Here is a 15,248-nt window from a genome sequence, read left to right as displayed (position 1 = left end):
GGTGTTCATGGAAGATCCTTGTCTCCTCCCCGCCCCCCTTCCCCGTGTCGCCTCGTCTCCTTTACAGTGACCTGAAGCTGAGAGTGCGGATCCTGATCGACGGCACCCTGATCATCTTCCGGGTGAAGCCCGAGGATGCAGGGAAGTACACCTGCGTCCCTAGCAACAGCCTGGGGCGCTCCCCCTCGGCCTCCGCCTACCTGACTGTGCAGTGTGAGTAGGGGCAGGGCGGGCCGCAGCTGGTGGGGGTTCGGGAAGGTTCGGGCCACCTTAGCCAGACGGGAGGCTGGAGGGCAGCCTCAGGTCAGGGGATGTGGGAGGAGGAATGACGGAGACAGGAAGCCAGGACAGCCAGGAAGAGGCCCGCACCTGGGACGGTCATTTGAGGTGAAACCAGCCTCGTGGTGTCTTCTGGGGGCCACGTGCTGGCTGCCTCACGTCGGCCGAGCCAGCCTCAGGTTGGGGTCAGGGGTCGGCAGACCTTCTGGACAATCGTGCTTGCACTGGATGCCAGCCAGCACCTGTCTCCACCTGGGGTGGGACACTTGGTGGTGTTTTTTCTCCGGTGTCTGAGGAGGTGTAGCTTGAAGCCATGTGGGGTTAGATGTCCAGCCGCCTGGACGGTGTGAGGGGCCGGGGACAGGCCCTTCTTCCGGTCCAGCTCCCCCAGCACCCGACTCCCTCTCGCTTCCTCGTGCCCCTTCTCCGGGGCTGCCGAGCTCCCAAGGAATGAGCTGCTCTCGTGCCAGAACGGTGGGGGGCTTTTGTGCGAGCACAAGGATTCAGTTTCCTGATCTTGAAGACCAGCAGAGTCACTGCTCCCCACCCCCTGCGAGCCAGCCATTGTGAGAGAGAGCAGGATGAGCCATGAGGATTCATCTCTTCCTTTTGATTTGCTGATGGTCCTGTCACTCAGGCAACAAAGGCCCCGTGGCTGCTGTAGGTGACAGGCTCTCCATCACTTGAAGGCAGGAGAACTCCTCACCCTGAAGGCCAAGGCGGGGAGTGGCAGGGTGAGGAGGTAACCATCTGGAGACCCGGGAGTCCGCACTTGAACTGGGGACAAGTAGAACAGCGGGTGACCCCAGGAGGCGGCTCACCTCTGACCCAGCCTCCCAGAGCTGGGCGCTCGCCTGTCTGCATTGCATGCGTGTGGAGGTGGAGCCAGCGGGACCCGGAGCCTGCCAGAACTGCCACGCTCCCGTTCCTACTGCTTTCGTCCCCGTGCAATGATTTTGCTGCTTGCGGCCCAGGCATCACCTCTCCACTCTGCTGGCCGCTGACCGCGAGGACTGTTGGCGTGCTGTGTCAGGAGGCCCACGTTGCTAAGAGCTGTGAGGCCCAGGCCATCAGGTCTGCCCCACCCAGACCTACAAGTGGGAAAAAGCCAGGCAAGAAGCTACTATAAGCGACTTACCGTGTGCCTCGCGCTGTGCCGGACGCGCAGGAACCAAGGGGAGGGGGACGCCTCTTGGAGCAGGATCCCGGCTGGCTGATGTCATCTGTGCGGGAAGGTGGCAGCGGCGGACAGAGAGCAGCGGGGGAGTCTCGGAGGGGCGATGGCTCTCTCAAGGACTGAGGCCGGTCCTCGGAGCCATGGGTGCTTCCGTCTCCCTCTCCCACTTGTCCCTTTTTACCTCCTTCCTGCCTTCAAAGAGAACCCAGGGTGGGGGGGGGGGGTGAGATTTTTCAGGTGGGTGAGACAAGGATCTTTATTTCTGCTAAAAAGCAGTGTTCAGAGTATTTCCCATTCATAAACGCTTTGAAAACCTTGGAGGAAAAGGAAAAAAAAGAAAACACCCTCTACCATACAAAAGTAGGAGGCTCTGTCTAAATATATACCTCGGCCTGGTATTTATGTAATGCTGTTCTCTGAAGAGCTCCAAGTGCTTGAAAGATCCCAGCTCATTCATCCTCTCCGCCTCCCTGGAAGTTCCGCGTCTTTCCCCTCGGTAGCCCTCAGGGAAGACGGGGGGAATCGGAAGGTGATGGATGACTCACCCACACGGCAGGATGTGCGGCTCTCGCTGCTGCCCCAGGAGCCTGTCGTCGGATCTGTGGCCTGGGCTGAGGGTGCCCTCCAGCTGCACAGAAGGGAAACTGAGGCCTGGGAGGGCAGCCAGCAGGACGGACAGAGAGGAACCACCTGTGGTTCAGCCTCGCCCACCTCGTGCATAGACGGCCGTTCATTCCTCTTTGGGCTTAGGGTGTGGAGCGAGGACCCGGCTCGGTGATAGGACTTGGGGTCAGCAGGTGGGGGAGGGGGTGGTCAGGGTTTGAGCGTGGGAGTTGAGGGAGGGGCTGGGGAAATGGACAGGAGAGCCCCGCCCATCCGGCAGCAGTGTTCACATCTGGTCTGGGGCAGGCAGCTCGTGCCTCAGTGCCTCTGGGCATTCAGAACGGAAGCGCTGGGCATCCTGGAGGCCGGGCAGACAGAAGCCTGCAGCCTGCACTGGTGGCTCAGCGTGGCCTCGGGGCCATCAGCCCAGGAGGGCCCAGCACTCAGCTCCGTGTTGAGCACTGAGGACACCAAGTGTTCACTGAGCGGGTGGAGGGTGTGAGGGGCTGTACTTTGGGGGGTGCCTGTGTGGTGGCTGGGCCCCCGCCTGGAGTTCTCTCTTCTTGACTTCCCTCGTGTCTTTCTTCTCTCCCACCCGACACTACCCTCTCCAGACCCAGCCCGTGTCCTCAACATGCCCCCCGTGATCTACGTGCCCGTGGGAATTCACGGCTACATCCGCTGCCCCGTGGACGCAGAGCCGCCGGCCACCGTGGTCAAGTGGAACAAGGACGGCCGCCCCCTGCAGGTCGAGAAGGTGCTAGAGAGACGCATGTGGGGTACCCATGAGACGTACCCTCCCCGACACTAAGGGGCTGCCTCTGTGGGTCTGGGTCCTGCCAGGAGCCTTCCCCTGAAGCTCTGGCAAGCTTAGAGCTGCTGCCCATGGGGGTCCGCAGCTGGCAGGGCACCGGGACACCCCACCTCAGGGCAGCTGGTCTCTGCCCGGCCTGCCCCCAGGGGGGCTAGTGGAGCCGCCCTGCCCGGGTCTGGCCCTGTTGGGGCCGGGACTGGTGCGCACCCCTGACCGAGGCCCCGCTCTGCTCCCTCCGGCAGAATCTCGGTTGGACTCTGATGGAGGACGGCTCCATCCGCATCGAGGAGGCCACAGAAGAGGCCCTGGGCACCTACACCTGTGTGCCTTACAACACCTTGGGGACCATGGGCCAGTCTGCTCCCGCGCGGCTCGTCCTGAAGGTGAGGCCCGGGGCTCCAGGGGCTGCAGGGGCCTCCGAGCGGTGGTGCCCGTCGTGCCCCCCGTGCCCACCTCCACGCCCGCTGTGCTCCCTCCAGGACCCCCCGTACTTCACGGTGCTACCAGGCTGGGAGTACAGGCAGGAGGCCGGCCGGGAGCTCCTGATCCCCTGTGCTGCTGCGGGGGACCCCTTCCCTGTCATCACCTGGAGAAAGGTACCTCTGGGTCCCGGAGCTCCCGGGACACGTGCTGGAGGGAGGGTGTCTGTTCTGGGGGGCCACGTGCCGAGGGGCCAGGGGACTTCTCGGGGGCGCCCTGGCAGGGGGCGTGGAGGGCGGTAGCACTATCCTCCGGCTCCTCCGACCCTGAGGTGTTGGTGGCTTCTCTCCTCCCCCGCCCGACCCGGCTCCTCCTCTCTGCCCTCCCCCCACCCCCGCTCCCGCCCTCCTCCTTGCCCCCTTGCTTGGCCAAGGTAGGGAAGCCCAGCAGAAGCAAGCACAGCGCCCTGCCCAGCGGGAGCCTCCAGTTCCGAGCCCTGAGCAAGGAGGACCACGGCGAGTGGGAGTGCATCGCCACCAACGTGGTCACCAGCATCACTGCCAGTACCCACCTGACCGTCATCGGTACGGCTGCGGGCAGGCAGGGGGTCCAGGTGCTGGGGACTGTGGGCATCTCTCCCCGTCAGCCTACCCTGAGCCGGAACCTCCGAAGGTCGCCGGAGCCCTCTGCGGGGCCTCTTCTGGGAGGTCTTTTTTGTGCCCAGCAACCCCCTGACACAGAGTTGAGGCCCCTGCGTGCCCAGTAGCCATGGCTTGGAGCTCTGAGGCTGGGGCCCACGGGGAAGCTGGGAGGCAGGAACGGGGGATCTGGGAGGAGGATGCCCCGAGATGAGATCCCTGGTGGGGCCTGGCACAGAGCAGTGACCGTTCACCTCTCCTGGGGCACCATCGGGCATTCTGCTCCCGCTGACCGGCCTGAGGTGCGTGCACCGTTTTGCCTGCACTTTTGGGCGCTGACAGCTGCAGTGGTAGCCACAGCCAACACACCGGGAGCGTTTCCCGCCCGTTTCAGGCACTGACCAGCGGTGCCTGGCCATGTACCACTTGGGAGGGGCAGCCGCGATGGCCCAGGGCATGTGCGTGGACGTGAGGCCGGCGGCGTGGGCACCTTGCTCAGCGCCGCCTCACTGATGCGTGGTGGGCAGGGCAAGCCAAGTTGAAGTTCTTCACTGCTCATGCCCAAGTTCGGGTGCGTGTGGCTGTCTCCTGAGGCTGGGGAACCTAATAGGAGAGCGGTTTGGGGTTTTTTGGCCTTGCCTGTGTCCATAAGGGAGTTTCTGTGCTTGGAGGTGGGCACAGGGCTTCGACCTCGGGTAATGGAGTGATTAGGTTTCCCTTCGGCCCACGCTCCCAGGGCTCGTGCCCCTCCTGCCGGGTGGACTAGGTGGCACGGTGGGCCGGGTTTCCTTCTCGTATCCTCCGACCCAGCAGGCCAGGGCGCCAGCTCCTCCGAGCGCCCCCAGCCCCAGTCCCTCCACGTGGGGTGCTGCCTTCTGCAGCAAGGTTTGCGGGGGCCCAGCTCGGGGGAGGGGGGCTCAGTTCTTTCGGTCTGAGAGGTCTCCACTTGGTCTCCAGGCACCAGCCCCCACGCCCCAGGAGGAGTCCGGGTCCAGGTCTCCATGACAACTGCCAACGTGTCCTGGGAGCCCGGCTACGATGGAGGATTCGAGCAGACATTCTCAGTTTGGTACGGACCTCTGTGAGTCAGCCCCGCATGCTTTGCTCTCTGCTTCTCCCTCCCCACCCCCACTTCGGTCCGTGCCTGGGTAGGTGGGGTTCTGAGAAGGAGATGGTTCTTCACCAGACCCCACAGGAAGAGGTGTGTTGACGCAGTGGCTAAGGTCTTGGGGGGTGGGTGGGTGTGTCTCTGGGGGACTCTGGGCGCCCCTGTATGCCCAGCCAGAGGTTTGGGAGGCCGGGGCCTGAGCTGTCCATCACGCCCTGCTTTCTCCCCCGCTGACCTCACTGTTGTGACCTTGTTGTGTCCTTGGCCCATGCTGCCTTTCGGTCCCCCTGTCCTCTGGAGTCTGGGGGGACTCCTGATTTCCAGGGGCATTGTGAAGCACCCCAAAGTGCGGAAGCTGATTTTTATTCTGTGGCCCCCTCCCTGGGGGTTGCAGAAACCAGTGGGGAGGGGGACTCCCCTTCCTGGCCAGGTCTTCAGCACATGCACGTTCCCCCTAGGACCCCGTGTCTCTATTGTGTTCATGTCTCTTATGCATTTAGCCAGATTCAGCGATTTGACATCCTTGCCCAGACCTGGGGGTAGGTCAAGATCAGAATCTGGCTGAGGACCGGAGGGTTAGAAAAGGGAGAGAAAGGCCACAGCCGGGGCCCCTCCCATTGGATTGCCCTCCCCCCCATTGCTCTCCTGAGCCAAGAACTGCCCGCCTGCACCATGGGCATCCCTTACGGGGTGGAGGGATGAGCCCCTCACTTCTTCCTCTAGAAAAGAGAGACCTGTCTCCCCTGGGTGGGCATCCCTGCCAGACTCAGCCCTGGGGAGGAGGAAGCTTCAGATCCAGGGGGAAAGGCCTGGAGATTCAGGGAGAGCCCCCGATACACCTTTACCAGCGAGGGGAGCTGAGAGGGAACCCGCTCCTTCCCATCATGGGGATGTGGTGGGTTTTTCCCAGACTGACATCCTGGGCATATTGAGTTCTGGAGCGGCCAGCTGGGCCCAGGTGGTGAGCTGAGGGGACTCTGAGCTGCAGCCGGATCACCCCTCCCCTTATCTCTAGGCCTCCCCTGGCAGGGTGGGGGCAAGGCGGGGTTCCTCACCACCCTGCTGGGTGACCCTTGCAACATCCTGGCACCACTGGGGAGTTCCCTTGCTAGGGCCGCGTTGGGTGTGGCCGAGCCACCTTTGGGGATGCCAGGGGGCAGGTCTGGGCATCGGTAGGGGTTTCGCTGGCTGCTTGTGGCTCTGCTCCACGCTGCTTCTCACCTGTGTTGCTTTTCACTCTTTGCTCACTCGCTGTGGTGCCTGGGCAGGGAAGGGCAGGTGAAAAGGTTGGGAGGTCTCCTTCCCTCCGTTCTTTCCGATGACCTCTCACTGTGTAATGACATACATTTGGCGCTAGCATTTTCTGTTTTGTTTTTTTTCCTGTGCTTTTCACCGCCTCAGCTTCAACTCCTGGGCATACATGGTACTGAGCCTTCAACCTACAGGGGAACCTGTTGGGCACCCACTAAATGGTAGCTCAGGCCTGAGAGGGCTGTGTGGCATCTCAGTCCACGGGGCGACGGCTCCTCCCAGTGGTGATGCCGGGCACTGCACCCGTAGGAGATGCAGATGGAGCTGGGTGGTGGTGGGCTGTGTAGAACGGGTGTCGGGGTGACCTTCCCCTTCATTGTGGTTTCTAACCCGTCAGGCCTTAGGGAAGCTGGTCCCCACTCCCGGGAAACCCCAGGCCATCTTTGTCGTGTACCTGGGACCTACCTCCTCCTCCCGACTCCAACCTGGTTGGACTGAGAGAGCCCCCTGTGACTCCAGGTCCCACTGTTGGCTGTCCTGGCGAGGGTGGGTGGCCGAGGTCACCTGAGTGTCAGTCCTGCTGTTGCCAAATTGCTCATCATCACGGTCGTGCTGTGGTACCTGCCTCGTTTCCAGGGTCCTCAGAGCCTCTCTTAGGGTTGTGACCAGGCTGAGTTGATCCCAAAGCACAGTTGGTAATTTGACCGGTGGATTTTTTAATTTTTATATAAATATTTTTATTGATTTCAGAGAAAGGAAGGGAGAGGAAGAGAGAGAAAGAAACATCAATGATGAGAGAGAATCATTGACTGACTGCCTCCTGCACACCCCACACTGGGGATTGAGCCCACAACCTAGGCGTGTGCCCTGACCGGGAATTGAATGGTGACCTCCTGATTCATAGGTCGATGCTCAACCACTGAGCTATGCCGGTTGGGCTTGACCGGTGTTTTTTATTATTATTATTATTATTTTTTTTTTATTGATTTCAGAGAGGAAGGGCGAGGAAGAGAGAGATAGAAACATCAATGATGAGAGAGAATCATCGATCGGCTGCATCCTGCATGCCCCCTACTGGGAATTGAGCCCATAACCCAGGCATGTGCCCTTGGCCGGAATCGAACCTGGGACCCTTCAGTCCGCAGGCCAACACTATCCATTGAGCCAAACCAGCCAGGGCCTGACCAGTGTTTTGAGCATGACTTACACCTGAGTGTCCCTTGTAGAAGAGGAGGTGCCACGGGGGCTGGTGACCTGGCATTGTGAGGCGTGGCCCATCGAAGTCGGGTGGCCATCCTTCCTTGGCCGTGACCTCTTCCTTGAACTTGGGGAGGCCAGCCCAGTGCCGCCGCCTCCGGGAGGACCGTGCATGCTCTCGGTGTCTCCAGTATAACCCACCCACCCTCTTGTCTTCGATCCTCTCTCTCTGCTGTGGCCAGGATGAAGCGGGCGCAGTTTGGACCCCATGACTGGCTGTCTCTGCCAGTGCCCCCGGGGCCCAACTGGCTGCTCGTGGACGCCCTGGAGCCCGAGACGGCGTACCAGTTCAGCGTCCTGGCCCAGAACAGGCTGGGGACGAGCGCCTTCAGCGAGGTGGTCACTGTGAACACTTTAGGTGAGGTTCCCGCCGCGGTGCTGAGGGTGTTTCCCGGAGGAGCTGGGGTGGGTCAAGGTCCCGTGTGGTCCGGGAGGTGGCAGGAGGGGTCCCGGAAGCTGACATTGTTGTGCCTGCTGCGTGCCAGGCGCCTTCCTGGGAGCTTTCTGCAGTCCTGTCACTAGAGCTCCCGGGAAAGATGGGTCATTCCATTTTGTGGGGCTCATCTGTACCAAAGCACGTCCCCGCACGTCACTTTGGGCCGATTCCTGGTGCGTCCTTAGCTGGACGGAGGAGGCTTTGAATTTGTCCTTCCTGGTCAGGCCACGTGTCTGCGCCTTCCTGGTGAGAGAGAGAGACATCGATCGGCTGCCTCCTACACATCCCCTACTGAGGACTGAGCCCACAACCCGGGCATGTGCCCTGACTGGGAATTGAATCAGTGACCTCTTGGTTCATGGAACGATGCTCAGTCCACTGGGCCACACTGGGAGAGCCACACCGGCCGGGCCCATTTTGTTCCTTCTGTGGAACTGGGCTCCTCCTAGATGTTGGAAATGCTCTGGACACAGGAGCCCAGGTGCTGGCCCACAGCCACGCCACCTTCCTGTGGGGCGGGAGGGCTCTCTTCTGGGACACCCTGGCCCCTGAGATGATGCCTGCACGGGCGTGTGGCCTGTGACCTTTGCCTCGGGGCCACGATGCCCCAGGGACACATGCTGAGCCAGAGATCGCGTGGACGGCGAGGCCACAGCGACCTCAGCACTGTCTGCCTTCTCTCCCGCCGCAGCATTCCCCATCACAACCCCAGAACCCCTGGTGCTGGTTACCCCACCGCGGTGCCTCACAGCCAATCGGACCCAGCAGGGTGTGCTGCTGTCCTGGCTCCCACCTGCCAACCACAGCTTCCCCATCGACCGCTACGTCATGGAGTTCCGTGTCGGAGAGCGCTGGGAGATGCTAGACGATGCCATCCCAGGCACCGAAGGAGACTTCTTCGCCAAGGATCTGTCACAGGTGAGCATGGAGCTCCCCCTGCTGCTGCTTCCCAAATTCTGGGAGTGACAGGACTCCTGGAGTCCCTGGACGTGGATCTGTGAAGTCTGGCCACGGACTGATGGACCACATACCCTGTTCATGTTCTCGCCCAGAGCTGCCCACGGTGACTGGGGTTCCCCAGACTCAGGACCAGCTCTCCCAGGGGCAGTGGGGGTTGTATCACTGAGGGATTTCTCCAAGCGCAGACACACAAGCGAGGGCAGGGGACGGGGGCAGGGCAGGCCCGGGCTGGGTCACCAGACACTGACCTGAGCTCCTTGCTGGGAGCCTAACTACGATGGACAGGAGTTCCCAGGACTGTCTTTAGCTTCACCCTTTACCGGTTCAGAGCCTGGGGCATACATTATCTTTTTGCAGCCGACCTCCTTTAGCCAGAGAGAGAAAGCCACTTATTCCCTGGGAAAAGACAGTCTCGCCTACCTTCTGTCTCCCTTCCCTGGACACTCAGGGCTGGAATTGGCTCGTGGCTCCTGAGAGCCCTGAGTGCCTCTCTTCCCATCTTTCCTCTCCATGATCTCACTGGACATCAGCCGTGGTCAGAGTATTTACACCACAGCAATTGGCAAAGGCTACAAACCAGAACTTTTTTTTTTTCACTTGAGAGCAGGTTGTTACACGCTTCAGGACCACTGCTTTGGGTGCCGTGTTCCACGACACATCCTGGCGGGGTCATTGGTGGTGTGGTCAGTGGCAGGCCAGTGGCCGCTCAGGTCCCTGGCTGATGGGTGTTGTCCCTCTGGCTGCAGGACACCTGGTATGAGTTCCGGGTTTTGGCCGTCATGCAGGACCTGGTCAGCGAGCCCAGCAACATCGCCGGCGTCTCTAGCACAGGTACTTGGGGGTGGGGGTCCTTTTACAGCTGTGGGGACACAGCCCAGAGCCACAGGGAGTCAGGTCCACGCTCCTGCTTCCACGGCGGGTGGGGTTTCGCCATCTCGAGCTGTGCTGACCTCAGTGTCTGTAAGGAAGCCGCAGAGAGGAAGTTAGCAGATCTTCTCATACTGTTGTCAGAAAGAACTGGTTTAAGTTCTTTTTCTTTCTTTTTTTAATATATTTTTATTGATTTCAGAGAGGAAGGGAGAGGGAGAGAGAAATGGAAACATCAATGATGAGAGAGAATCATTGATCGGCTGCCTCCTGCACACCCCTACTGGGGATCGAGCCCACAAGCCGGGCATGTGCCCTTGACTGGAATCAAACCTGGGACCCTTCAGTCCACAGGCTGATGCTCTATCCACTGAGCATACCAGCTGGGGCAGAGTTATTTTTCTATCAACTCCATTTCCTCCCGTGTGACCCTCTGTAATGGGGTGGGGCCAGAACAGAGATAACATGTCGCTGAGCATCCACTGAGCGCCTGCTGTAAGACCGCTGTAGAATTATGGTGCTTTTATTGGGAAAATTGCCATTGGGTGGTTTTGCCCTACACTCCTTCCTCTCCCTAGATTTTTTTCAGGCTCAATAAGGCCCCCTCCCTGGCATTTTCTCAATTTCGCTTTCTTTTTCTTGCCTCTGGTCCCATGTCTACACATCTTTCTCCAGCTACAGTGTCTGAACCCCGCAGGTCCCTCTGTCTCCCCGTGGAGCGGCTCCCTTGGTTCCCTAGACTCAGGACCAGCTCTGGGGCAGTGGGGGGAGGTGCTTGTTTAGTGAGAAAGCAAGGGCACCATTTCCATGGGCACTGCTCCCCGAGGACCAGCTGGCAAGGAGCTGGGCCAGGCGTGGGGGCAGGGGAGGGGACAGGGGAGGACAGAGGTGGCATGAGAGTGTCAAGTGGAGTGGAGGTGACTTCTGTGCTCCGTGGGGCTTTTTAAATTTTTATTTATTTTATTTAAAAAATATTTATAATCTGACGATTACATATATATATATATTTAAAATATATTTTTACTAGAGGTCCGGTGCACAAAATTCGTGCGCAGGCACGGTCCCTAGGCCTGGTCTGTGATCAGGGCCATCTTCTCCTGCTGCCCGCAGCCGGCCCCGCCCCCCGCTGCCACCCACCCCCGGTCCCCCGTTTGCCATCGGGTGATCGGTGCCTGACTGCCGGGGAAAGGGACCAAGAGGTGGTTAGTGCGCCTCATAGCGACTGGTCCAGCAGTTGTTCTGGTTGTTCTGTCATTAGGGTCAATTTGCATATTACCCTTTTATTATATAGGATTGATTTCAGAGAGAGGAAGGGAGAAGGAGAGAGAGATAGAAGCATCAATGATGAGAGAGAATCATTGATTGGCTGCCTCCCACACTGGGGACCGAGCCCACAACCCGGGCATGTGCCTTGACCAGGAATCGAACCATGACCTCCTGGTTCATAGGTCGACGCTCAACCACTGAGCCACGCCGGCTGGGCATAAGCACTAGATTATTATATGATATTGAAATTGTCACCCCCACAGGGTAAGGTATTGATGCTCTTTCTTCTTTACCAGCTATGTGGTGGCTCCCTGGCTGTAATCCATCCCCTCCACTCCTCCCCTGCCAGGCAGCCCTCCTCGGGGCTGGAGCCTGAGCCTGAGCTTTACTGTTGTCTGTGCTTAAGGCCAGGCCACCACATGGGGGCTGGGTGTCAGAGTGGGCGGGGCCTCGGGAAGAGGACGCCCCCCAGGACCCATGCCCCTCCCCGCAGACATCTTCCCCCAGCCGGACCTGACGGACGACGGCCTGGCGCGGCCCGTGCTGGCTGGCATCGTAGCCACCATCTGCTTCCTGGCGGCGGCCATCCTCTTCAGCACCCTGGCCGCCTGCTTTGTCAACAAGCAGCGCAAGCGTAAGCTCAAGCGCAAAAAAGGTGGGTGCGGTCCCCGCCCCCGGCTCTACCTGGCCCGGGTTCAGAAGCTCCCCGTCAGGAGAGACGGCCTGTGTGTAGGGTGGGGCCCCTTGAGAAGAGGGTAGAGTTGCCAGTGGGACTTGATTTGAAAGAAGGAGAAAGGACATGGGGACCGTGGGAGAGTCTGGAGAAGGCAAGCGCCTGGGGGTGGGCACGGGCTCCCCCATGGCTCAGCTCTGGGCCCTGTCGACGCTGGCGTGTGTTTTGGTGTCTCGGCCTCAGCAGGTCTCCCCCTCTCTCCTTCCAGACCCTCCGCTCTCCATCACCCACTGCAGGAAGAGCCTGGAGTCCCCGTAAGTGCCCCGGCCCGGCCCCGGGGGACACGCTGCTTGTGGTGTGCGGGTGGACAGTCAGGGTGGACGGTCAGGGTATGACAGTGGGCGGTCCGCCTCGCTCAGCCCGTCTCGGCTCTTCTCTGCTGGTTACCGCGGGTTGATCGCGCTGTTCCCCGCAGAAGGAGCAGTCGTGTAAATGATCCAGATTCGCCGAGAACCCGTTTCTCTCTGGCTTCGAGTGTAGTTCTGTGATTTATTTCTCGGTCATCCTAACAGATTTGCCTTCTGAATATGTTTTGCGTTGTCATATTATAATGAGCTTGCTTTCTGCGAGCAACCTGGGAGGGAGTGAAGTGGCAGGTGGGACTGGACAGAGCCCAGCAAACTGTGGGGCGGAGCGGAATAGAAGTAGAAATGGCGGGTGCTCAGTCAGAATACACACCTAGACAAATGGAGAGTGTCGGCCCAAGGGTTTCACGCCAGACTGTGCAGTGACCTGTGGTCTTGTTCCCTAGTCCTGTCTTCCCCGGTGACTGTGGTTGGTATTGGCTCAGGGAACACAAAGGAGTAACGGCCCGTGTGTCCCCTGCCTCACCCTCCTGCTCTCCGCCTGTCCCCACAGCCTGTCCTCGGGCAAGGTGAGCCCAGAGAGCATCCGGACGCTCCGGCCCCCCTCCGAGTCCTCCGACGACCAGGGCCAGCCCGCAGCCAAGAGGATGCTGAGCCCCAGCCGGGAGAAGGAGCTCTCCTTGTACAAGAAGACCAAGAGGGCCATCAGCAGCAAGAAGTACAGCGTGGCCAAGGCGGAGGCCGAGGCCGAGGCCACGACGCCCATCGAGCTCATCAGCCGAGGCCCCGACGGCCGCTTTGTGATGGGGCCCTCCGAGGTGGAGCCCCCGGTGAAGGGCAGGCGCATCGAGGGCTTCCCCTTTGCCGAGGAGACGGACATGTACCCCGAGTTCCGCCAGTCTGACGAGGAGAACGAGGACCCCCTGGTGCCTGCCTCGGTGGCTGCCCTGAAGTCCCAGCTGACCCCTCTGTCGTCCAGCCAGGAGTCCTACCTGCCTCCACCAGCATACAGCCCCCGGTTCCAGCCCCGCGGGCTGGAGGGCCCCGGCGGCCTGGAGGGGCGGCTCCAGGCGACAGGCCAGGCCCGGCCGCCCGCCCCCCGGCCCTTCCACCACAGCCAGTACTACGGGTACCTGAGCAGCAGCAGCCCCGGGGAGGTGGAGCCGCCGCCGTTCTACATGCCGGAAGTGGGCAGCCCCCTGAGCTCGGTCATGTCCTCCCCGCCCCTGCACATGGAGGGGCCCTTCGGCCACCCCACCATCCCCGAGGAGAACGGAGAGAACGCGTCCAACAGCACGCTGCCCTTGACTCAGACCCCCACGGGCGGGCGCTCCCCGGAGCCCTGGGGCCGGCCGGAGTGCCCCTTCGGGGGCCTGGAAACCCCGGCCATGATGTTCCCCCACCAGCTGCACCCCTGTGATGTGGCCGAGAGTCTGCAGCCCAAGGCGTGCCTCCCCCGAGGACTGCCCCCCACCTCCCTCCAGGTGCCCTCGGCCTACCCGGGCATCCTGTCTCTGGAGGCGCCGAAGGGCTGGGCCGGCAAGTCGCCGGGCAGAGGCCCCGTCCCGGTGCCCCCCGCCGCCAAGTGGCAGGACAGACCCGTGCAGCCGCTGGTGAGCCAAGGGCAGCTAAGACATACCAGCCAAGGTATGGGCATCCCCGTGCTGCCTTACCCCGAGCCGGCCGAGCCGGGGGGACACGGTGGCCCCAGCACATTCGGCCTGGACACCCGGTGGTACCAGCCCCAGCCCCGGCCCCGGCCCAGCCCCCGGCAGGCCAGGCGCGCGGAGCCCAGTTTACATCAAGTGGTGCTACAGCCCTCCCGGCTCTCGCCTCTGACCCAAAGCCCCCTCAGCTCCCGCACCGGCTCCCCGGAGCTGGCCGCCCGGGCCCGGCCTCGCCCCGGCCTCCTGCAGCAGGCCGAGATGTCCGAGATCACCCTCCAGCCGCCGGCCGCCGTCAGCTTCTCCTGCAAGTCCACGCCGTCCACGGGCTCCCCGTCCCAGAGCAGCCGCAGCGGGAGCCCCAGCTACCGGCCCGCCGTGGGCTTCACCACTCTGGCCACGGGCTACCCCTCCCCTCCTCTGGGCCCCGCGGGGCCTGCGGACAACTTGGATGTGTTTGGACAGACGCCTTCCCCTCGAAGGATGGGGGAGGAGCTGCTCAGACCAGAGCCCCCCCCACCACAGTTACCTACTTCAGGGTGAGTGTGAGCTGCTTTCTCCCGCCCACCTGCACCTGGTCATTTTCCTGCCCCCCTCCCTCACTCCGCCCTCCACCCGGCCATCAACCAGAGTGACAGGGCTTGTCTGGAATCGCTGCAGCCTCCCTGTGGGGGAGTCCTGGTCTTGGCATCAGCAGGGTGTGGTCAGTTGGGGTGGGGTGGGGCTTACCTGCCCAGGTACCCTGCCAGGAGCAGGAGGGATCTTCTCCATCCTCTCAGGAGTGGGCACACATGGGCCCGGGGAGGGGCGTGGCATGCTCCAGGGATGGTCACCCCAGTTCCTGGTGGAGTGGAGAGCTCACCAGGTCCCTGGGATCCTGGCTGTGGGGGCGGTGCCAGGGTTTGCCCAGAGACCTCGCATCCAGGCTCCTTTGCTTCCCAGCCCCTCCTCCTTGCTCGGCAGGACCCTGAAGCCTGGCCTCCCTGGACCCCCAGGCCAGGGGCGCCCCTCTTCCCAACCCTGCCCTTAGTGGCCTAGTGAGCACCGGGCCCCTCCCACGGCCTCTCCCAAGGGGTGTGGGGGGCATATCCTGGAGGCTGGGGGCCAGATCTCAGGCTGTGAATCAGGGGCCTGGAACCACACACCCCACCCCAACCTGTGTGCCTCGCAGGAAGCTGCAGACAGACAGACAGACAGACAAGCTCCTGCGATCAGCCTGCCCGAGAGAGCACACTCTAAACAGCTGGTGTTCCAGGTACCAGTCAGCCTGGACGCCTGTCTGTGCCTTTCTCTGTCTTTCTCCTCCTCCTCCTCCTCCACCTCCTCCTCCTCCTCTTCCTCCTCCTCCTCCCTGTCCTTCTCTTTCTTCCTTCTCCATGGCTCTTCCTTCTCCATCTTCTCGGGGGTTGGCCAAATTTGCTCAAAAAAAGCCTTGCAATGGTCTCGGTAGGATCCCTGGTCCCCCCTTCC

The 15,248-nt window shown here is 61.5% G+C and overlaps 1 protein-coding gene across 1 annotated transcript in view; it reads left to right on the top strand.

Annotated features, from left to right (window-relative positions):
- IGSF9B (immunoglobulin superfamily member 9B) overlaps window positions 1-15,248 on the top strand; it is a 46,748-nt gene that overhangs the window by 21,045 nt on the left and 10,455 nt on the right. The window contains exons 7-18 of the mRNA XM_014463935.2: window positions 68-213; window positions 2,674-2,816; window positions 3,116-3,256; window positions 3,353-3,469; window positions 3,727-3,877; window positions 4,889-5,000; window positions 7,730-7,905; window positions 8,675-8,901; window positions 9,690-9,774; window positions 11,570-11,731; window positions 12,018-12,063; window positions 12,668-14,317. Of these exons, the coding sequence (XP_014319421.1) occupies window positions 68-213; window positions 2,674-2,816; window positions 3,116-3,256; window positions 3,353-3,469; window positions 3,727-3,877; window positions 4,889-5,000; window positions 7,730-7,905; window positions 8,675-8,901; window positions 9,690-9,774; window positions 11,570-11,731; window positions 12,018-12,063; window positions 12,668-14,317 (3,156 nt within the window). The remainder of the gene's footprint in view (window positions 1-67; window positions 214-2,673; window positions 2,817-3,115; window positions 3,257-3,352; window positions 3,470-3,726; window positions 3,878-4,888; window positions 5,001-7,729; window positions 7,906-8,674; window positions 8,902-9,689; window positions 9,775-11,569; window positions 11,732-12,017; window positions 12,064-12,667; window positions 14,318-15,248) is intronic.

This window comes from Myotis lucifugus, unplaced genomic scaffold, assembly GCF_000147115.1.
Source record: "Myotis lucifugus unplaced genomic scaffold, Myoluc2.0 scaffold_229, whole genome shotgun sequence".
Lineage (NCBI taxonomy): Eukaryota > Metazoa > Chordata > Mammalia > Chiroptera > Vespertilionidae > Myotis > Myotis lucifugus.
This window is presented reverse-complemented; position numbering and strand designations above follow the sequence as displayed.